At 46.5% G+C, this 22,500-nt stretch overlaps 1 protein-coding gene across 1 annotated transcript in view; it reads right to left on the bottom strand.

The window, feature by feature from the left end:
* Positions 1-22,500, bottom strand: part of LOC306752214 (filamin-C-like) — a gene marked incomplete at its 5' end in the record, with an annotated part of 44,178 nt that overhangs the window by 12,554 nt on the left and 9,124 nt on the right. The window contains 24 exons of the mRNA XM_079235943.1: positions 3,143-3,299; positions 3,379-3,502; positions 3,904-4,071; positions 4,166-4,326; positions 4,408-4,570; positions 5,196-5,369; positions 5,845-6,442; positions 6,985-7,247; positions 7,746-7,863; positions 7,933-8,102; positions 8,189-8,279; positions 8,364-8,524; positions 8,624-8,747; positions 9,323-9,466; positions 9,540-9,653; positions 9,732-9,925; positions 10,211-10,347; positions 10,583-10,709; positions 10,884-11,021; positions 16,832-17,032; positions 17,512-17,674; positions 19,998-20,075; positions 20,152-20,270; positions 21,123-21,273. Of these exons, the coding sequence (XP_079092069.1) occupies positions 3,143-3,299; positions 3,379-3,502; positions 3,904-4,071; positions 4,166-4,326; positions 4,408-4,570; positions 5,196-5,369; positions 5,845-6,442; positions 6,985-7,247; positions 7,746-7,863; positions 7,933-8,102; positions 8,189-8,279; positions 8,364-8,524; positions 8,624-8,747; positions 9,323-9,466; positions 9,540-9,653; positions 9,732-9,925; positions 10,211-10,347; positions 10,583-10,709; positions 10,884-11,021; positions 16,832-17,032; positions 17,512-17,674; positions 19,998-20,075; positions 20,152-20,270; positions 21,123-21,273 (4,038 nt within the window). The remainder of the gene's footprint in view (positions 1-3,142; positions 3,300-3,378; positions 3,503-3,903; positions 4,072-4,165; positions 4,327-4,407; positions 4,571-5,195; positions 5,370-5,844; positions 6,443-6,984; positions 7,248-7,745; positions 7,864-7,932; positions 8,103-8,188; positions 8,280-8,363; positions 8,525-8,623; positions 8,748-9,322; positions 9,467-9,539; positions 9,654-9,731; positions 9,926-10,210; positions 10,348-10,582; positions 10,710-10,883; positions 11,022-16,831; positions 17,033-17,511; positions 17,675-19,997; positions 20,076-20,151; positions 20,271-21,122; positions 21,274-22,500) is intronic.

The following is a 22,500-nucleotide window of genomic DNA, read 5'->3' as shown; positions in this document are numbered from 1 at the left end:
ACCAGAACCAGAACCAGAACCAAAGGGTTTCAGGATCTGAACCAACAGCAGCTGTGTGTCTGACCGAAGATAAATAATAATAATAATAATAATAATAATAATAATAATAATAATAATAATAATACAATATTAAACTGGCTTTCTCTTCGCTGCTGATGGTTTGAGACCAGTGGTGTTCACATGTTTGACCTTCATCATCATCATCATCATCATCATCATCACACAGGATCTAATTACTCACTACAGGAAGAGGAGGAAAAGGTAGAAGAGGAGAAGAGGAAGAGGAGAAGGAAGAGGAGGAGGAAGAAGAGGAGGAAGAAGAGGAGGAAGAAGATGAGAAGGAAGAGGAGGAGGAAGAGGAGGAGGAAGAAGAGGAGGAAGAAGATGAGGAAGAGGAGAAGGAAGAGGACGAGGAAGAAGAGGCGGAAGAAGAGGAGAAGAGGTTTAAAGAACTCTGGTTAGAGGAGAACTGCAAAGCACATCTGTCAGTGAACTACAACACAAAGTGATGGAGGTCAGTTCACAGAGGGGAGGGGCTTAAAACAAGACTCCACTTAACTTTTAGAAGATTCAAACAAAACAAATTTACTTTAATTGCATATTTTCTTTATTGCTAATGAATGGTTTCATACTTTTTTCTTTATTATTATAAATTTGATCGTGTCCTGTTTTAAGGGAGGAAGGAGAAAGGGAGGAAGGAAGGGAGAAAGGAAGGGAGGAATGAAGGGAGGAAGGAAGGGAGACGTGAGACGAGGTGACAGAGTCCAGGTCTTACACAGCCCCTCTTATGAATACTGAAGGGGACGGTTTTCTTTACAATATGAGTCTCCCACACCCTCATGCCCCAGTCCTCCACAAACACTGAGGCATCGCGCCTGCACCCGTCCGGACCCTGCAGGGGTGCAGGGGGGACAGGAAGTCACATGGAGAGGTCGGATCAGGGGTTAAGAGAGGCAGTGAGACAACAACAGTTCAGAAGAGGGATAATAGCAGACCCTAGTGGACCATAACGGACGCTAGCAGACTCTAGTGGGCCATATCGGACGCTAGCAGACCCTTGTGGACCATAACGGACGCTAGCCGACTCTAGTAGACCATAACGGATGCTAGCAGACTCTAGTGCACCATAACGGATGCTAGCAGACTCTAATGGACCATAACGGACGCTAGCAGACTCTAGTGCACCATAACGGACACTAGCAGACTCTAGTGGACCATAACGGATGCTAGCAGACTCTAGTGGACCATAACGGACGCTAGCAGACTCTAGTGCACAATAACGGACGCTAGCAGACTCTAGTGGACCATAACGGACGCTAGCAGACTCTAGTGCACCATAACGGATGCTAGCAGACTCTAGTGCACCATAACGGACGCTAGCAGACTCTAGTGCACCAAAACGGACGCTAGCAGACTCTAGTGGACTATAACGGACGCTAGCAGACTCTAGTGGACCATAACGGACGCTAGCAGACTTCAGTGGACCATAATGGACGCTAGCATACTCTAGTGGACCATAACGGACGCTAGCAGACGCTAGTGCACCATAACGGACACTAGCAGAATCTAGTGGACCATAACGGATGCTAGCAGACTCTAGTGGATCATAACGGACGCTAGCAGACTCTAGTGGACCATAACGGATGCTAGCAGACTCTAGTGCACCATAACGGATGCTAGCAGACTCTAGTGCACCATAATGGATGCTAGCAGACCCTACTGGACCATAATGGATGCTAGCAGACCCTAGTGGACCATAACGGATGCTAGCAGACTCTATTGGACCATAACGGATGCTAGCAGACTCTAGTGCACCATAACGGACGCTAGCAGACTCTAGTGGGCCATAATGGACGCTAGCAGACTCTAGTGGATCATAACGGACGCTAGCAGACTCTAGTGGACTATAACGGACGCTAGCAGACTCTAGTGCACCATAACGGACGCTAGCAGACTCTAGTGGACTATAACGGACGCTAGCAGACTCTAGTGCACCATAACGGACGCTAGCAGACTCTAGTGGACCATAACGGATGCTAGCAGACTCTAGTGGACCATAACGGACGCTAGCAGACTCTAGTGCACAATAACGGACGCTAGCAGACTCTAGTGGACCATAACGGACGCTAGCAGACTGTAGTGCACCATAACGGACGCTAGCAGACTCTAGTGGACCATAACGGACGCAAGCAGACTCTAGTGGATCATAACGGACGCTAGCAGACTCTAGTGGACCATAATGGACGCTAGCAGACTCTAGTGCACCAAAACGGACGCTAGCAGATTCTAGTGGACCATAACGGACGCTAGCAGACTCTAGTGGACCATAATGGACGCTAGCAGACTCTAGTGCACCAAAACGGACGCTAGCAGACTCTAGTGGACTATAACGGATGCTAGCAGACTCTAGTGGACCATAACGGACGCTAGCAGACTTCAGTGGACCATAATGGACGCTAGCATACTCTAGTGGATCACAATGGACGCTAGCAGACTCTAGTGGACCATAACGGACGCTAGCAGACTCTAGTGCACCATAACGGACACTAGCAGAATCTAGTGGACCATAACGGATGCTAGCAGACTCTAGTGGATCATAACGGACGCTAGCAGACTCTAGTGGACCATAACGGATGCTAGCAGACTCTAGTGCACCATAACGGATGCTAGCAGACTCTAGTGCACCATAATGGACGCTAGCAGACCCTACTGGACCATAATGGATGCTAGCAGACCCTAGTGGACCATAACGGATGCTAGCAGACTCTATTGGACCATAACGGATGCTAGCAGACTCTAGTGCACCATAACGGACGCTAGCAGACTCTAGTGGGCCAAAATGGACGCTAGCAGACTCTAGTGGATCATAACGGACGCTAGCAGACTCTAGTGGACTATAACGGACGCTAGCAGACTCTAGTGCACCATAACGGACGCTAGCAGACTCTAGTGGACTATAACGGACGCTAGCAGACTCTAGTGCACCATAACGGACGCTAGCAGACTCTAGTGGGCCATAATGGACGCTAGCAGACTCTAGTGGATCATAACGGACGCTAGCAGACTCTAGTGGACTGTAACGGACGCTAGCAGACCCTAGTAGACCAAATCTTTCTGAGTCAGGACAGAATCTGAGACTCACCAGTATCTGAACGGTGAGCAGTCCCTCTCCGGCGTCTCTGGCGTCGATGGTGAACTCCACCGGCAGACTGGCTGGAACTCCGGACGCATTCAGACCTGGACCGCTGGCTCGGACTTTACTGGCATCATGAGCCGGTAACGTCTTGATCTTAAAAGGACTAACAGGAGACAGATTGGAAGGTTAAACCTAAACGAGTACAATCGTGACTTCTTCATGGATACGTGTTCGGTACCGACCTGCGAGAGACCTCCTGGTCGGCGTACTTCACACACACCGTGTATGGGCCGTCGTCAGCAGGAGTGTAGTTGACGGTGTGAGTGCCATCTCCGTTGTTGGTGATGCTGATTGGCTCGGTCACACCTGGAGGGCAACTTCAGTTATTTACCGTTTAGACTTTAAAACTGATGGAAAATTAGCCTCCCTCGACTTCTACCAGGGCCGGGTTCCGAAAAAGTCCTGAGTATACGTAGAGTTCAGGTGAATTTAAGTTCATGGCTACAACTTGAGTCCAGAGCTGGAAGGTCTTTAGGCGTACACAAGTTGAGGACCTGAATGGTCTTTAGGCCAACACAAGACCGAGGACCTGGTCAAACTGGGTATTGGGTCCATCTTGATGTCTAACTGATGCCTCGTACACAATGAGCCTGAACAGTAGGTTTTTCATTCAGAAAGATGCATTTGTTCTTAATGAGGAGGTTCTTGATTCAGCGAAGGAGGACTGCAGCAAACCATCCAGGGATCTGACTTTCTAAAGGTCTTACCTGTGGGCCCGTACAGCTGGACCTCCAGGGGGGCCACCCCGGCCTTACTGCTGTCCACAGTGAAGGTCTGAGGGACGTGGGCTCGGACTCCACTTCCCAATCCGGGACCTGAACACTTCACTTTACTGGGATCTACCAGCTCTCGCACTGGGACCCGAAATGGGCTCCCTGCAATACACACAGAGGTTATGAGTCACTGCTGTTCAATAACATCTGAACCAGACCAGACCAGAACCACCCAGGTCCTGGTTCCGACCATCACCTGGGATAGGAAGGCCTCCGAAGGTGATGTTGACATCGTACTCTCCAGGAGTGAAGGGGATGTACTCCACACTGCAGCTGCCATCTTTGTTGTCCTTACAGGACATCTTGGCCTCAGATGGACCCTCAATGGCCAAACCAAGACCTCCAGTGCCAGCACCTCTGAGGGGTGACGGGGGGTTAGGACTCGGTCTGAGACATTTAAACTGGTTGATTTTGTCTTAAGAGCGACAGTAAAGTCACCTGGTCTCAACAGTGAAGCGGTTTTGTTTGTTAACCAGGCCTTCCTCCAGACCCGGACCGTAGGCTCGGACTCGACTGGGGTCACAACCTTCCGTCACCAACACCCTGAACGGACTCTTCGGAACCGAGACCTCATCAAACAACACTTCAATCAGATGCAGACCTGCAGACAGACAGATCAGCTTAGCGTGAAATATTCAGCACGTTGACATGTTTTGTTGGATCAGGTTTGAGTCAAACAAAGTGGTCTAAACAAGACCTTCATGAGGCTGCTTGTGGGACTTTGGTCCTCCGATATATCGCAGAACCTCGGGGATGAAATCATAACGTTATATTTGGACCTGTTACCCAGCAGAGGGTGCAAATGTACATCACAAATATGTGAGACCATCTTTAAAAGATGACTGACAGAGAATCCCTTCTTATTTTAAATCCTCGTCTGACTGAGGCCTCCATAGGGATGAGTATTTCTGTCCCACAATGCACTGGGCTCCAGCATGTCACACATTACTATCAGTGGAAAACCATCTGCTGCAGCAGACGGACTGCAGCTATTAATACCAGCTGCTCCCCCACAGACAGGCCAGACCACATTCATTAAGCTACACCTTCAATACGGATTTCTACCGTTATCTATCACTTCCCTGCTGTATATGTGAAGAAACACATCTTAATCTTTCTGTGATTCTTAATTCTTTTCTTTTTCTGGGAAGCTTCAGGAGAACGGGTCGTTTCATGAACCATTTGAATGATTGTCTCCGTCCCGGAGTGAAACCCTGACGCCTCACCGTCCTCGTAGGCCGTGTACTCCGCCCTGTAGGTCCCGTCCCCCTTGTCGGTGACGTAGGCGTCCGTGGTGACGCCTGAAGGGTTGGAGATGCCGGCTTTGACGAGGCTGCCGCCGCTCTTGTGGTGTGAGCGGGCGTCCACGAGGAAGTGGGTGGTGACTTCCCTCAGGACGCCTGCAGAGGACGAGCACGGGAACGCTGAGCTTTATGATCTGATTCAAAGCGTCGATCACATGAAGAAGCTCAACGCGTCCAACATGGAGATCAGCACAGAGCTGGACGTGCGGCTTTAAAGCAGCCACATTATTCATGTTATTTACATCTGCTTCCATAACAGCCTCATTATGTAAAATGTATAAATCTCCTGCAATAGTTATCAAGAGTTTTGAAAAGATTAACGTACACAATAATTTATCTCCAGCTTCCAAACCAAAGTGCTATATTAAGTTATATTCAAATATATTAAATGAGTATGTTTAAGATTGATTAATATTATTTATATTTGAAGGTATGTAGTGAATATATGTAATCTGGTAAATATTTAGTATGTGACAGTTTTACTTCATAACTTCTGTAACTTCATAACTAAATTTAGCTTTGATGAAAGGATGTAAACCACTTAGTACCAGAGCAGAAGAACCGGCCTCACCTCTGGGTTCCACTCCGGGTCCAGAGACCTTCACCCCGCTGGTGTCCACAGCCGGGTCCACCTGCAGTCTGGCGGGGAACTCGGGCACGGCGAGCCCCCCGTACTTGATGGTGATGGTGTACATGCCGTGGACCTGTGGGAAGTAGGTGATGGAGTAGGTCCCGTCGCCGTTGTTCTGGACGTGGACCTCGGCTTTGGCTCCGGAGTCTGAAATGATCTCGATGGTGAGCTCGGCCTCTCCGGCTTTCGAGCAGTCCACCGTGAAGGACCCATCCTCGCCGACCTTCCCTCGCTCCAGGCCCGGCCCGCTGGCCGTCACCTTGCTGGGGTCGAACGCCGACTGCACCGCGGCCTTGAAGGGGGACCCGGGGATGTGCTGCTCTGCAAACAGGATGTTGATGGCGTACTCGCCGGGCTCCGTGGGCAGGTAGGACACGGAGCAGGATCCGTCTCCGTTATCCTGGCATTCGATCTTGGCCTCACAGGGTCCCTCCACCGTCAAGCCCAGACCACCGGTACCAGCTCCCTTTGTGTCGATGGCAAAGGGGGCGGGTTTACCCACAACGCCCCCCTGAAGACCTGGACCATAGGCTCGGACCTGGAGGGTAAACAAACGAGCCAAAGAGAGTTAATATACATTCAAATAGAAATATAGATTCTTGACTTGACTGATAGATCCAGAAAACATGTTTAGTTTATACTCAGAGTAAGAGAAGGTTACACTTACCAACATACCTTTACGGTTTACTGAGACCTACACCGGTTTACTAAGATCTTCAATGGTTTACTAAGACCTTCAACGGTTTACTAAGACCTTCAACGGTTTACTGAGACCTTCAACGGTTTACTAAGACCTACACCGGTTTACTGAGACCTACAACGATTTACTAAGACCTTCAACGGTTTACTAAGACCTTCAACGGTTTACTAAGACCTACAACGGTTTACTAAGACCTACAACGGTTTACTAAGACCTACACCGGTTTACTGAGACCTACAACGGTTTACTAAGACCTACAACGGTTTACTAAGACCTACACCGGTTTACTGAGACCTACAACGGTCTACTAAGACCTACACCGGTTTACTGAGACCTTCAACGGTTTAGTAAGACCTCTTTGAAGGAGGTCTTGATCTCACCTTTGAGGGATCGGGGGGCATGACGGCCTCCACGGTGAACGGACTTCCTGGTACGGGGTTTCCGTCGTAGCTGACATCCACCCGGTACTGGCCTTCCTCTGGGGGGATGTACTGCACCGTGTGGACCTCGTTGGCCGAGCCCGACTCCAGCTTGCAGGGGATTTGTCGACGAGACGGGGATGTGATCCTGATGTCCAGGTTTCCCTGACCGCCGGCATCTCGAGTGCTGACGGTGAACTCCTCGTCCTTCCCAACGTCCACCTCTTTGGTGAGAGAACGGAGAGAACGGAGACTTTTTAAAACCAACAAATCAGAACCAGAACCAGAACCATTTATTGCCATGTATGTTTTCACATACAAGGAATTTGTCCTGGCGGGAGGTGCATCACATTGAACATTTAACAATAAACATTTAACAATAAATGGGAGCATGAATATTTACAATTGGATCTACAGTAGAATATGAAGTTAAAATAAAGTGCACGGAATGTTATGTGAAAGTGACAAGTGTAATGAAATGTTTTCATTCGTCATAAAAGTGAAGCTTTGGTTCTCGACATTGTTATGTTATATGTTTTATACGTTATTTGTTTTATGTGTTATATATGTTATTTGTTTTACATGTTATATTTTGTATACATGACTCTGGAGTCCCTCAAGGTTCTATACTGGGTTCCTCATAATTCAGTATTTCAATCCAGATTTGTAGGAAGAATGAATCAACCCTCTTGAAGAACTATTTAGACCACGGACGTACTCACTGTTGTTCAAACCCTGAACTTTGACCCTGCCGAGGTCCAGCGAGGGGGCCACGCTGATGCTGAAGGGGGTCTTGGGGATGGGGTCTCCTCCGTGGCACACGGTGACGGACGTGATGCCCTGAGAGACAGAGTACAGTGAGCCTCACACTCATGAGGATGGGCGACGGGAACCAGACCGCCGGCTCACCTGCTGCACAGCAGTGTAGCGGACCGTGTACGAGTAGTCGTGGTTGTCGATGATCTCGAAGTCTCGGACCGCTTCGCCTCTCGCCACTCCGGTGAAGCGAACCTCCGGGTCGGCTTTACCGGCTCCCTTTGTGTAAATGGTGAAGTGGGTCGGCTTCCCCACTTCAACTCCTGTGAGAGAGAGAGAGAGAGAGAGAGAGAGGTTAGAAAGGAAGACCTCTTAAGTATAGACCCCCTCACACCTGGAGGCGTCTCACCGGTCTTGTTGAGTCCGGGTCCTTCTGCTCTGACTTTAGCTGCATCATGGGAAGGGTCCACCTTTATTCTGAAGGGGCTGATGGGTATTTCCTGTTGTCACATGAAAGGTTTGTTTGCCGTCTAGTATTCACATTGATATAATAATAATCATATGCATATTAAAGCGTCTCTCACCTGGTCGGCGAACAGCACCATGATGGTGTACTGGCCGGCGCCCGGCGGCGTGTACTTCACCGTGAACGTGTCGTTGTCGTTCTTGATGATGTCGAAGTCGATGTCGGCCTCCGCCGGACCGACCACACCTGGAGCGCACTTGATCCCGATGCTGACGTCACCTGAAGGGATACAATATAATATAATACAATAAAAAATAATATAATAAGAGGGTCAAAGACAGGAAACGGGTCTCGTGCTGGACCAGAACCGCGGCCCACCCTGTCCGGCCTCGCTGCAGTCCACCGTGAAGTAGGTGGGCTCGTTGGCCTTCAGGCCCGCCGGCTCCACTCCGGGCCCGTACACCTTCACGTTCTCTGGATGGCTGCCTTCTCCTATCGTCACCTGGTCACACCGAGAGGCCACGATAATTAATATTAATATCACTCATAACCATGCCTCGCCGCAGGATGCATTGGTCTTCATGTCCTCTTCTTCTCATCGTACGGAGGCCCTGAAGGCTCTGGTGTAATACCTTCCCTCCTGAGTTTAGACTGTTGTTGTAATACTCATGTTGGCCACAAGGGGCGCAAGTGCACCACTGTGAGTTTTATATGTATCTGTTATATATGTTTTATATATGTAGCGTGTGTATCATCGGGATGTATTTCTCTCACTTGGCCTTTATTGTTTTGGATGTTCCTTTTTTTGTATTTTTCATCTTTTGTGAAACAGATATACTTCTACATACGAGTGTTTGGAGTTCCTCAAGGTTCTATCCTCGGTCCACTAGAACTCTGTACTTATAGAACTACTGTCTGTACTTAATAAACTGCATTACTTTTGTTTGTTTCCATGCAAATACAATACCAGTTTCTTGATGAATTTTTCTTTACATATTAGTTTTTAAACGATTGTCATCTCTCGTACACTGTGGGGATCGAACCCCCGACCCTGGTGTCGGTGTGTCGGTCCTTTACCCTGAAGGGGCTGTTGGGAGCGCTGACTTGGCCCCAGGTGATGATGATGGTGTGCTTGATGGCCTTGGTGGGCACGTAGACACAGAGGAAGGTGCTGTCGCCGCTCTCGGTGACCTGGACGTCGATGGGGAACCCCTCGGCGTCCTGGAAGCACAAACGTTCATGACCTCCACTCAACGCCCGCCATGAGAGAGAAGACCACGACGAAGACCCTCACCTGGGCGTAGAGCTTCAGGTCCCCTCGGCCGGCCCCCCGGGTGTCGATGGTGAAGTCGGCGGGCTTGTTGACGATGCAGCCCAGCGGCTCCAGACCCGGACCGGAGCACTTCACCTGAGGACCGCGACAGTCAACGCCTGCAGCCCGACAGGGAAAGGTTTGGGAAACGGTCCGAGGACCGGCGGCGCTCACGTGTTCTGGGAAGACGTCGTTGGCGGCGGGCAGGACGTGAGCCATGAAGGGGCTGTCCTTGATGTCCTCGTCGTCACAGATCACGTGCACGGCGTAGTCGCCCGGCTCCGTCGGCCAGTAGCGCACGTCACATGACCCGTCGCCTTTATCATCGCACTCGATCTTCGCCTGAGACGGACCCTCGATGGAGAAACCTGCAGAGAGCCGGTGAGCACGTGGAATTAAACACCTCATATACATATATATCTTATTTATATTCTTATTTATTCATGTATTTATTTATATATATTCATTTGTATATATATATATACTGCTGATCGAGGAAAGGCATGACGTCAGCAGAAGGTTGTGAATATTCACAGTAAACAGTAAACTTGTTTCTCTGGACCAACAGCGGCCCATTTTAAGCCCCTCCCACGGCAACCTGTCAATCATTCGGTGAGTGTGTGTGATTGGTCCTTTGTGTCGCCGTGACGTACCCAGTGTTCCCACCTCCGTGCCGATGGCCTCCACCACGAAGTCGGCACTCTTCCCTACCAGACCCGTCTCCAGACCGGGGCCCCAGGCTCTCACCTTCTGAGGCCCCGCCTCCTCACTCACCTGCACCTCGAACGGACTGAAAGCACACATAGAAACTATGATCCAGAAAGAAATATGAAACATAAAACTTGTGTCATTACGCTGCATTCAAAGGAAGTACTGGAATGTGTATGTAATATATATATTATATATCATATGTTTTATATGTTATACATTTTTCATCTATATCCATCCAATCCGAGCCTCTGGAGTCCCTCAAGGTTCTATACTTCCTCATAGTTCTGACAGGTGGTTCTGGTTCTCAGGCTCACCTGCGTGGGATGCCGTGTCCTCCCCAGGTGACGGTCACCACGTGTTTCCCCATCATGACGGGGTAATAGTTACACTCAAACATCCCGCTGTCCAGCTCCAGCACCTTCACCGGCTCGTCCAGGCCCTCTGGAGCAGAACAGACACATCAGGACAGCTTTTCAAAGTAAAGGTCTCATGAGGAACAGTGAAGGTGCATTTCAAAGTAAATGTCTCATCATGACCACTCAAGGTGCATTTCAAAGTAAAGGTCTCATGAGGAACAGTAAAGGTGCATTTCAAAGTAAAGGCCCCGGGTCTCACTTGGTCCCTTCACGGTGACTTTGAGTTCTCCGCTGCCAGCTCCTTTGGTGTGAACTTTGAACTCCGCCACTTCCTTCACCCTCAGACCCTTCAACTGCAGACCTCGGCCCGACGCCCGGCAGGTGTTGGGGTTACAGGCTGAGGACCAATCAGAAGGAGACGCAGTCAGAGGACGTTAGAATGGAACGCACTCCTGTGTGTCCTCAATATGTTGACCTTATTATCACTTATTGAGCAATGTATTACATATTAAACACAACATGAAACACATCTTAAATTCAACAGTAGAGTTTAACCTTGACCGGCTCTCAAGGTCAAAGGGAAAACCTATTAAAATCATAAAGTTATATGTGAACCAGAATAAACACAGTGTGTCTGTTAGTCAGCTGATCAGCGCTGAGAGAAACAGTTCAACCATGTCATTTCATTTGGCTGACGCTTTCATCCAAAGCGACTTACATGTTTGCTCTATACACCGCAGACACAGCAACGGGGAGCAGTTAGGGGTTAAGTGTCTCAAGGACACATCGACGTGGGCTAGCGGAGCCGGGGCTCGAACCACCGATCCTCAACCAGTTCAATCAGTTCAGTCTGAAGGAGCTGCTTTAGTGAGTCCTTCAGTGAGTCCTTCAGTGAGTCATTTAGTAAGTCCTTTAGTGAGTCCTTCAGTGAGTCCTTTAGTGAGTCCTTCAGTGAGTCCTTCAGTGAGTCCTTTAGTGAGTCATTTAGTGAGTCATTTAGTAAGTCCTTCAGTGAGTCCTTTAGTGAGTCCTTCAGTGAGTCCTTCAGTGAGTCCTTTAGTGAGTCATTTAGTGAGTCCAATAGTGAGTCCTTTAGTGAGTCCTTCAGTGAGTCCTTTAGTGAGTCCTTCAGTGAGTCCTTAAGTGAGTCCTTCAGTGAGTCCTTTAGTGAGTTCTTCAGTGAGTCCTTTAGTAAGTCCTTCAGTGAGTCCTTTAGTGAGTCCTTCAGTGAGTCCTTTAGTGAGTCCTTCAGTGAGTCCTTCAATGAGTCCTTCAGTGAGTCCTTTAGTGAGTCCTTTAGTGAGTCATTCAGTGAGTCCTTTAGTAAGTCCTTCAGTGAGTCCTTTAGTGAGTCCTTCAGTGAGTCCTTCAGTGAGTCCTTTAGTGAGTCCTTTAGTAAGTCCTTCAGTGAGTCCTTTAGTGAGTCCTTCAGTGAGTCCTTCAGTGAGTCCTTTAGTGAGTCCTTCAGTGAGTCCTTTAGTGAGTCCTTCAGTGAGTCATTTAGTAAGTCCTTTAGTGAGTCCTTCAGTGAGTCCTTCAGTGAGTCATTTAGTGAGTCATTTAGTAAGTCCTTCAGTGAGTCCTTCAGTGAGTCCTTTAATGAGTCCTTCAGTGAGTCCTTTAGTGAGTCCTTCAGTGAGTCCTTCAGTGAGTCCTTCAGTGAGTCCTTCAGTGAGTCATTCAGTAAGTCCTTCAGTGAGTCCTTCAGTGAGTCCTTTAGTAAGTCCTTTAGTGAGTCCTTTAGTGAGTCATTCAGTGAGTCCTTCAGTGAGTCCTTTAGTGAGTCCTTCAGTGAGTCCTTCAGTGAGTCCTTCAGTGAGTCATTTAGCGAGTCCAATAGTGAGTCCTTTAGTGAGTCCTTTAGTGAGTCCTTCAGTGAGTCCTTTAGTGAGTCCTTCAGTGAGTCCTTCAGTGAGTCCTTTAGTAAGTCCTTCAGTGAGTCCTTTAGTGAGTCCTTCAGTGAGTCCTTTAGTAAGTCCTTCAGTGAGTCCTTTAGTGAGTCCTTCAGTGAGTCCTTTAGTAAGTCCTTCAGTGAGTCCTGTAGTAAGTCCTTCAGTGAGTCCTTTAGTAAGTCCTTCAGTGAGTCCTTTAGTAAGTCCTTCAGTGAGTCCTGTAGTAAGTCCTTCAGTGAGTCCTTTAGTAAGTCCTTCAGTGAGTCCTTCAGTGAGTCCTTTAGTAAGTCCTTCAGTGAGTCCTTTAGTGAGTCCTTCAGTGAGTCCTTTAGTAAGTCCTTCAGTGAGTCCTGTAGTAAGTCCTTCAGTGAGTCCTTTAGTAAGTCCTTCAGTGAGTCCTGTAGTAAGTCCTTCAGTGAGTCCTTTAGTAAGTCCTTCAGTGAGTCCTTTAGTAAGTCCTTCAGTGAGTCCTTTTAGTGAGTCCTTCAGTGAGTCCTTTAGTAAGTCCTTCAGTGAGTCCTTTAGTAAGTCCTTCAGTGAGTCCTTCAGTGAGTCCTTTAGTAAGTCCTTCAGTGAGTCCTTTTAGTAAGTCCTTCAGTGAGTCCTGTAGTAAGTCCTTCAGTGAGTCCTTTAGTAAGTCCTTCAGTGAGTCCTTCAGTGAGTCCTTCAGTGAGTCCTTTAGTGAGTCCTTCAGTGAGTCCTTTAGTAAGTCCTTCAGTGAGTCCTTCTAGTGAGTCCTTCAGTGAGTCCTTTAGTAAGTCCTTCAGTGAGTCCTTTAGTAAGTCCTTCAGTGAGTCCTGTAGTAAGTCCTTCAGTGAGTCCTTCAGTGAGTCCTTTAGTGTGGGAAGTCTCCTGAAAGATCTTGGATCCTTTTTCTAAACGTCCAGATAACTGATTCCATTCTGTTGGAAATCAGATATGAGTTGACTGAACTGAACTTAATGAGATTCTTGGACCCTAAAACACGTTCACACGACGTGGAAGTTGTTTTTGCAGTTAGGTGGAGGAAAATAATGGACCATGAATCCAGAAAGGACTCCACACATCCGCATTCACTCTCTGCAGAAGAAGAAGACGAAGAAGAAGAAGAAGAAGAAGAAGAAGAAGAAGAAGAAGAAGAAGAGGAAGAGGAAGAAGAAGAAGAAGAAGAAGAAGAAGAAGAAGAAGAAGAAGAAGAAGCTCGGCAGGAAGCAGGTGCTGCACATCCTAGAAAGCTGGGAAACCCCGTTCAGGGGATCAGGGAGGGTTTTCAGTTGAGGTGGAAGGAAACCAGGAGAGCGCAGGCAGGCTCCAGTCACACCCCCAGAACCCCAGCCTGTACTAACTTGGTCGCCTGGGTTTGGGTGGTGTTGGAGGGGGGGCTCTCCTGGTCTTGTCTGAGGGTGGGGTGCGTGCGGATTGAGGTTTAATCTGCACCGGAGACCCGGAAGGTGGGGTGCTCTGTGAAACTGAGGGAGGGAAAACAGCGGTGATACACATGTAGACAGGAAGGGAGGGGACAGAGACCTCCAGTAGATGGTAAGACGAGCAAGCTGCCAGACCACCAGACTGCCAGACCAGTAGATGGTAGGACCAGCAGACTGCCAGACCAGCAAGCAGAGATGGGGTCAAGTCCGTATCTGCAAGTCTAAAGTCGCTAACCCTGTAGTCCAGTCACAAGCCGAGAAAAGCAAATCGCAAATCAAGGTTGACGATCCTCAAGTCAAGTTTCAGGATTTACAAGTTCTAAGTCCAGATGGACAAGTTCTGGCTCAAGTCCTCAGTTAAGAAAGCCAATCTCAAGTCAAAACACTTTAATCAAGAATGTGAAGTCCAGAGCCAGGTCCAAAGAACTGAATCAAGACAGTAAGGTTCATGTTCGGTCTTAAGTCTAGTTCTAACTCACAGGAAAGAGGAAAGTCAAATCTGACTCCAGTCAGACATGATCCCAGGTCAAAAACAGGCAATGACAAAGTCCACCCCCCATAATATCCCAAGTCCCAGGTTCAGAGTCTCAAGTCAAAGAGGTTCAGAGTCTCAAGTCAAAGAAGTTCAGAGTCCCAAGTCAAAGAGGTTGAGAGTCCCAAGTCAAAGAGGTTCAGAGTCCCAAGTCAAAGAGGTTCAGAGTCTCAAGTCAAAGAAGTTCAGAGTCCCAAGTCAAAGAGGTTCAGATTCCCAAGTCAAAGAGGTTCAGATTCCCAAGTCAAAGAGGTTCAGAGTCCCAAGTCAAAGAGGTTCAGAGTCCCAAGTCAAAGAGGTTCAGAGTCTCAAGTCAAAGAAGTTCAGAGTCCCAAGTCAAAGAGGTTCAGAGTCCCAAGTCAAAGAGGTTCAGAGTCTCAAGTCAAAGAAGTTCAGAGTCCCAAGTCAAAGAGGTTCAGATTCCCAAGTCAAAGAGGTTCAGAGTCCCAAGTCAAAGAGGTTCAGATTCCCAAGTCAAAGAGGTTCAGATTCCCAAGTCAAAGAGGTTCAGAGTCCCAAGTCAAAGAGGTTCAGACCTGCCGAAAATGACCACAAGCCTGCGTTAGCCATAGGGGATTCAAAGAGATGACAGCAAATGCATCAATATGTATACAAGGTTGATATTTATTCAATATCCTTTATAATGGCTGGACTTTGGGAACATTTTAATGATGGTGTTTTACCAGTCAGTTTAGTTGAACTTAAAGGATCTTTGTTGAACTTCAATAAGGGGAGGTTATGACTGGTTCACTGGTTATGACTGATAATGATATATATAAAAAATAAAAGTATCAAAGGTGTTTAGTCATTTCTCAGCAGGTACAACATTTAAGTGGAACTTCATTGAAAGAAAAATGCTAATGCAGTGCTTAACAATAATTAAAGGCCTATTAAATTGACATGGTGTCATTTTTCCTAAAGGTAGCCTATATAAACAATTTAATAACGGGAGTGGTTTGCAACAAACTAGGCTACAAAACATGTCATTTGAATGTCATTGAGGGAGATAGGCCTATCTGGCTATGTGGCTCATCTTGTCTGCAGGCCTATGGAAGATGTCTCTGAAGAACAGCATCTGAAAAACAGGTTAACCAAAAGAGAAACAAACTCTCCTTTCGCTTTTGCCTTCGAGCAGAATTTGCAGATCACGCCACTCCTTTCTTCATATTTAAATATATCTGAAAGTTTCATCCTACCTGTGTCAGTTTGGACTATTTCATCTAGCCCCTCATGTTAATCGTTAGGCAGACCTTTTTCTGGGGCGCCTGCTCTGCCTTTCTTTTCGCCATGGTAGCCTATAACTGCTGGAGCAGGGCCCGCCAAGAGGAGCCTAAACAGCGCCGGCCCGAGCTCATGTGGCGCTCTGGACGAGCTTCACTCCTGGCGCCCGGAGGAGGACAGCGGGGGTTGGGGGGTGCTAACGGAGGCAGAGCGCTAGCAGAGGTACAGAGAGCGCATGTCGAGAAACGGGACGCTGATTGGCCAAGAAGACTCGACACGTCACATCAAAGATCTTCTATTGCGGAGATGGCTCACTTCTATCTCAGAAACACTGGCGCAAAAAAGATTTTTAACCCCTGAAAAAAAATCTTTTGTGCGGTCTAAAAAATCTATTGTGCGGCCACTTCGACTGCGCATAGCTTAGAGGGAATACTGGTCCCAAGTCAAAGAGGTTCAGAGTCTCATGTCCGGCGTTCAGTCTGAAGTTGAGACAGGCCGCAAGTTCCAAGTCACATCCTTAGTGAAGACCCAAGACAAAAAAGTCTCAAGTTGAGTCTGAAATCAAATACAAGTCCTTTCAGACATCAAAGAAAAGTCAAGTCCATCAAGACATCCGTCCATGTTCTGTCCCCGTCGGTCAAACTGTCTCCCGTCTGCCAGCAGACCAGCAGAGCACCCAGAAGACTCAACATAACAGCCCAAAACCACCAGAGCACTTCAGCCAATAAAACCCAGCAAGACCCACCGTCCAATCAGAACTGGACCCAGACCTGGACCAAGACTCATGTGTTAGTTATTTAATCTGTCAGTCTGGACGTCAGATTTCAACGTGACGCTCTGATTAGAACGCTCTGATTAGAACGCTCTGATTCTAACAAGGAAGCAGAGGAAGGTCAGAGTGTAACAGAGGAAGAAGAGGAAGGTCAGAGTGTAACAGAGGAAGAAGAGGAAGGTCAGAGTGTAACAGAGGAAGAAGAGGAAGGTCAGAGTGTAACAGAGGAAGAAGAGGAAGGTCAGAGTGTAACAGAGGAAGAAGAGGAAGGTCAGAGTGTAACAGAGGAAGAAGAGGAAGGTCAGAGTGTAACACAGGAAGAAGAGGAAGGTCAGAGTGTAACAGAGGAAGAAGAGGAAGGTCAGTGTGCAACAAGGACGCTACCCTCTGAGATGTGCACGGTGAAAGGGCTTCTGGGAATCTGCTGCCCGGCAAAGGTCACGTAGACGGTGTGCGGCCCCTCCAGGACAGGCACGAAGGTGCAGCGGAAGATACTGTCCCCTTTGTTCTCCAACACGATCTCCACTGTGTCCCTCCGGGAGTTGGAGTCCACGATGACGACGCCCACGTCTCCGACACCGGCCCCTGGAGGACGAACAGACGCACAACGAGACGTTCAAACACCGGAGGACGAAGCGGCTTCAGACAGACTGAAGCTGGGAGTCATGGAAGTAAAAGTGCAAATGCTTCGACATTGCCGAGAAATATCTGTGATTAGGAAAAATGCAGAAGAAACCAAGACGATGCTGTCAGGCGGCACAACCAAAACACCCCCAAAAATAATACATCTGTACAATATAAATAAACAATACGCCGTGCAATATATATATATATATATATATATATATATATATATATATATATATATATATATATATAAATATATATATATGTATATATATATATATATATATATATATATATATATATATATATATATATATATATTCTGTCTGTGCATATAATATAATATAATCTTATTTTATTTTATTTTATCTTATCTTAAAGAGACACATATTTTATGACGCATGTCCCTGAATCCCCGTACAAACATGTGGGATTACCTGCAGTGTAGATGTCAAAGTACGTGGGTTTGTTGGCCACGATTCCCGCCTGCTGCAGTCCCGGCCCGCGGGCCTGGACCCGGGTCGGGTCGCCCATCGCCTTCGAAATGTTCACCATGAAGGGACTTCTGTCGATGTCCTGCCCAGCAAACAGCACCTTCACCTGGGGAGGAGCGGCTTCATGACTGGGGGATAAAGTCACCTGGAATCTGAGGGCTACGATTAAGACGGATTCAATCAATCAGGTTTTAGTCTGCAGAAGAAGACCCCGGTACCCCGTCACCTACCAGACTCCTGGTTCCTTCTTCAAGGAACCAGGAGTGCAAACAAACTGTGGTCCTGAATCAAAAGAGAATGTTGGGATCTTCTCTGAAGAGTAAAACACCTGAGTTTGATCCAACAGGTAAGTAAACCAGGAACTAAATCAGGTTCCTGGTTTGACTCAGGAACTAAAGCAGGAACTAAACCAGGAACTAAACCAGGAACTGAATCAAAAACTAAAGCAGGAACTAAATCAGGAACTAAACCAGAAACTAAAGCAGGAACTAAACCAGGAACAAAAGCAGGAACTAAATCAGGAACTAAACCAGGAACGGAATCAAGAACAAAACCAGGAACTAAACCAGGTACTAAACCAGGAACTAAACCAGGTTCCTGGTTTGACTCAGGAACTAAACCAGGAACTAAAGCAGGAACTAAAGCAGGAACTAAACCAGGAACTGAATCAGGAACTAAAGCAGGAACTGAATCAAGAACTAAACCAGGAACTAAACCAGGTACTAAACCAGGAACTAAACCAGGTACTAAACCAGGAACTAAACCAGGAACTAAACCAGGAACTAAACCAGGATCTAAACCAGGAACTAAACCAGGATCTAAACCAGGAACTAAACCAAGAACTAAAATAGGATCTAAACCAGGTACTAAAGCAGGGACTAAAGCAGGAAGTAAACCAGGAACTAAAGCATGAACTAAACCAGGATCTAAACCAGGTACTAAACCAAGAACTAAAGTAGGATCTAAACCAGGTACTAAAGCAGGAACTAAAGCAGGAAGTAAACCAGGAACTAAAGCAGGAACTAAACCAGGATCTAAACCAGGAACTAAACCAGGAACTAAACCAGGTACTAAACCAGGAACTGAATCAAGAACTAAACCAGGTACTAAACCAGGAACTAAACCAGGATCTAAACCAGGAACTAAACCAGGTACTAAAGCAGGAACTAAACCAGGTACTAAACCAGGATCTAAACCAGGTACTAAACCAGGAACTGAATCAAGAACTAGACCAGGAACTAAACCAGGTACTAAACCAGGAACTGAATCAAGAACTAAACCAGGAACTAAACCAGGAACTAAACCAGGATCTAAACCAGGAACTAAACCAGGATCTAAACCAGGAACTAAACCAGGATCTAAACCAGGTACTAAACCAGGAACTAAAGCAGGATCTAAACCAGGTACTAACGCAGGAACTAAACCAGGAACTAAACCAGGAACTAAAGCAGGAACTAAACCAGGAACTAAACCAGGAACTAAAGCAGGAACTAAACCAGGATCTAAACCAGGAACTAAACCAGGATCTAAACCAGGAACTAAACCAGGATCTAAACCAGGTACTAAACCAGGAACTAAACCAGGAACTAAACCAGGAACTGAATCAAGAATAAAACCAGGAACTAAACCAGGTACTAAACCAGGAACTAAACCAGGTACTAAACCAGGAACTTACTCAAGAACTAAACCAGGAACTAAACCAGGTACTAAACCAGGAACTAAACCAGGAACTGAATCAAGAACTAAACCAGGAACTAAACCAGGTACTAAACCAGGAACTAAACCAGGAACTAAACCAGGAACTAAATCAGGAACTAAACCAGGTACTAAACCAGGAACTGACTCAAAAACTAAACCAGGAACTAAACCAGGTACTAAACCAGGAACTGACACAAGAACTAAACCAGGAACTAAACCAGGTACTAAACCAGGAACTAAACCAGGAACTGAATCAAGAACTAAACCAGGAACTAAACCAGGAACTAAACCAGGATCTAAACCAGGAACTAAACCAGGAACTAAAGCAGGAACTAAACCAGGATCTAAACCAGGAACTAAATCAGGAACTAAAGCAGGATCTAAACTAGGAACTAAAGCAGGAACTAAACCAGGATCTAAACCAGGAACTAAACCAGGAACTAAAGCAGGATCTAAACCAGGCACTAAAGCAGGAACTAAACCAGGAACTAAAGCAGGATCTAAACCAGGAACTAAAGCAGGAACTAAAGCAGGATCTAAACCAGGAACTAAAGCAGGAACTAAACCAGGAACTAAACTAGGAACTAAAGCAGGAACTAAACCAGGAACTAAACTAGGAACTAAAGCAGGAACTAAACCAGGAACTAAAGCAGGATCTGCGTCCTCTTTGTGACTCCATGACTGGACCAACTGGACTGAACCGCATCACATGACCACCACAAGGTTCCTACTTTGTGGAGCCCCTCCACTTTGGGCAGGTAGACCACCGAGTAGCTCCGGTTCTGGTCGTTGTTGGGGATCACTCGGGCCTGAAGGACAGGAACACAGGAGCCGTGAGCTGAGTGTTTGACTGAAGATCAGATAAAGGTGTAAAGAGAGTCCCACCTCCTCCGTGTGCCCCTCTGGGTCCTCCACGTAGACCAGGACCTCTCCCAGTCCGGCCTCCACCGTCTCCACCAGGAACTCAGCTGGGTTCAGGACCACGTTCCCTCGCGGCTCGAGACCTGAGACACATGAGAGGAAGAAGACTCTCCTGATTCCAGCGGAAGAAAACCATGTCCACAGCAGAAAGCCAGAGAATTCAAGTTTCCTGCTAATACTGTTTGTTTCCAAATGTTTTGAGTTTTCTGTAATAGTCAGTTTCTAGAGATCAACTCTTCAAATTTCTCAAATTGGGAGGAATTGCATGATTATTTCAATATCAAAAGATCAATCAATTATCAAAACCGTGGTCACAAATATTTTGGATGTGAATGTGAATCAACCAACATGAAGCCTAGTTTATGGTTCTTCGTCACGTGACGCCGTCGTTGAGCATTCGAAGTTCTGGGCGAGGGACCGCGTTGCTCTGCAATTAACCGCCATGCCGCCAGGGGGGTGTGTCTGTGTGGCTCTGTGGTTTCAGGGGTTATAGCCGAATTCCGGTCACAGTAAACAATGGCGACCAAGTTGAAGCGGCTGCATTAAAGTTGGAGCTCATCAATATTGAAGAGCAAATGCTTATATTGCAAATGTTGAAGCGCAGGCGACAGAGAAGACGTTTGTGGAGGTGGTCTGTACGACCACGAAACCGGTCGAGGCTGTGAAAAAGCAACTGCCGGAAATTACGTTCTGAGCGGACAAATCACAGCGCTTGCGGTCCGCGTCAACGCGACGCGTAGTTAGGATTTTTTGGAGGTGTAGGGGTCTGCGTTAATTTATGGTTCTCCGTCAGACGGAGAACCATAAATTAGGCTTAATATTTGACGAATTGTTTCGGTCCAGAAATAAATGACAAAGTTCTTATTCTTTAAGAACTACAACATCTCTCAGTAAAAGGTTTTCCCCGAAGCTGAAGAGGGGCTCTGGTTCCTCACCGGGTCCGTAGGCTTTGGCCCTCTTGGGGTGCAGCGTCTTGGCCCTCAGGGGGGCCCCGGGCTTCAGCTTGGACTTGGGGAACTGGGACAGGTAGGTCATCACGGAGTGCTCGTCCACGTTGGGATCCACGATCTCTTCTGGAGCGATCACCTGCAGAGCAACGAGGCGGCGCGTTATAGGTTCACGTCTCCAGAGCAGGAGACTAGCGACCACACGGGGAACACCGTGGTTCTTTACTTCAGGAACAGGAAGAGGTTCCAAAGCCCTCTGAATGAATGTATACATGTATGAATGTATAAATGTGACATGAGAAGATTAGAATCAATTGACGGAATTTGATCAAACTGATGGATTCAGTGATTGAATCTTTGCTCCAAAAACAATTATTGTTTTATTGTTTTCTTTGTTTAACTGCAGGATTTTAAATGAGTTTCTCTTTCTGAGTATTGTTATGTAAATCTGCATTATAATGGGGAGATATTGACGGGTGTTTATTTTGTGGAACAGAAGAGGACCGAGGGCGGAGCCCTGAGGAACGCCACCTCAGTTATTGTTGAAACCAAAAGAAGGTTTCTATCAGCTGGTGTTTATTATTGTGGTGGTCTAAACGTTCATATGTAAAGGTTTATTAAACAAACATATCATCAGTATATTCTATCAGTTGATTCTAGGATTTTAGAATATTATTTTGACTACTTTTTGGCCGACATAATGATAAATACATAAATGATTCAGTTTTATGCAGATACATATTCCCTTCTTTTAGTTTATTGACATGTATATTTGGTAACGGAATAATTTAGTTTCTTAAAAAACTAAAACAGGAATTGTCAGTAAATAACAAAAAATAAGAATAATAAGAATAATCCCTGAAATGCCTGTGGGATTCCTCATGTTTACCTCATTCAATTTAGTTAGTTAGTCTAGTCAATTAGTTAGTTGTTCATTCATTAGTTACGTTAATTAGTTAGTTAAGGTAATTAGTGAATTAGTTAGTTTAGTTAATTAGTGAATGAGTTAGTTTAGTTAGTTAGTGAATGAGTTAGTTTAGTTAGTTAGTTAGTGAGTTAATGAGTTAGTTTAGTTAGTTTAGAGCTCCATCCACAGGAAGATCCCGTTGCAGCTCATCAGCCATCAGAGCTTCTCATCTCTTCTTCAGTTCATTCCAGACTAATACTGAACATTTTATACCAAACATTCAAATGTCTTAAAGGTGTTAACTCATTTTGTACATTTGCTTAAAAAGACTATCGGCGATAAAGATGTCTGGAGAATGGAGGAGAATAAAATACAATTTGAAACTAGAGAAATAATGTTGATTTAAATCTAAAATATTTGATGTTAAAATAAGAGTTTAGTAATTCAAACAAAAACCTC

Source organism: Taurulus bubalis (genome assembly GCF_910589615.1).
Source record: "Taurulus bubalis genome assembly, chromosome: 20".
NCBI classification, from domain to species: Eukaryota; Metazoa; Chordata; class Actinopteri; order Perciformes; family Cottidae; genus Taurulus; species Taurulus bubalis.
Note: the sequence above shows the minus strand (reverse complement) of the source record. Positions and strands in the feature narration are given on the sequence as shown.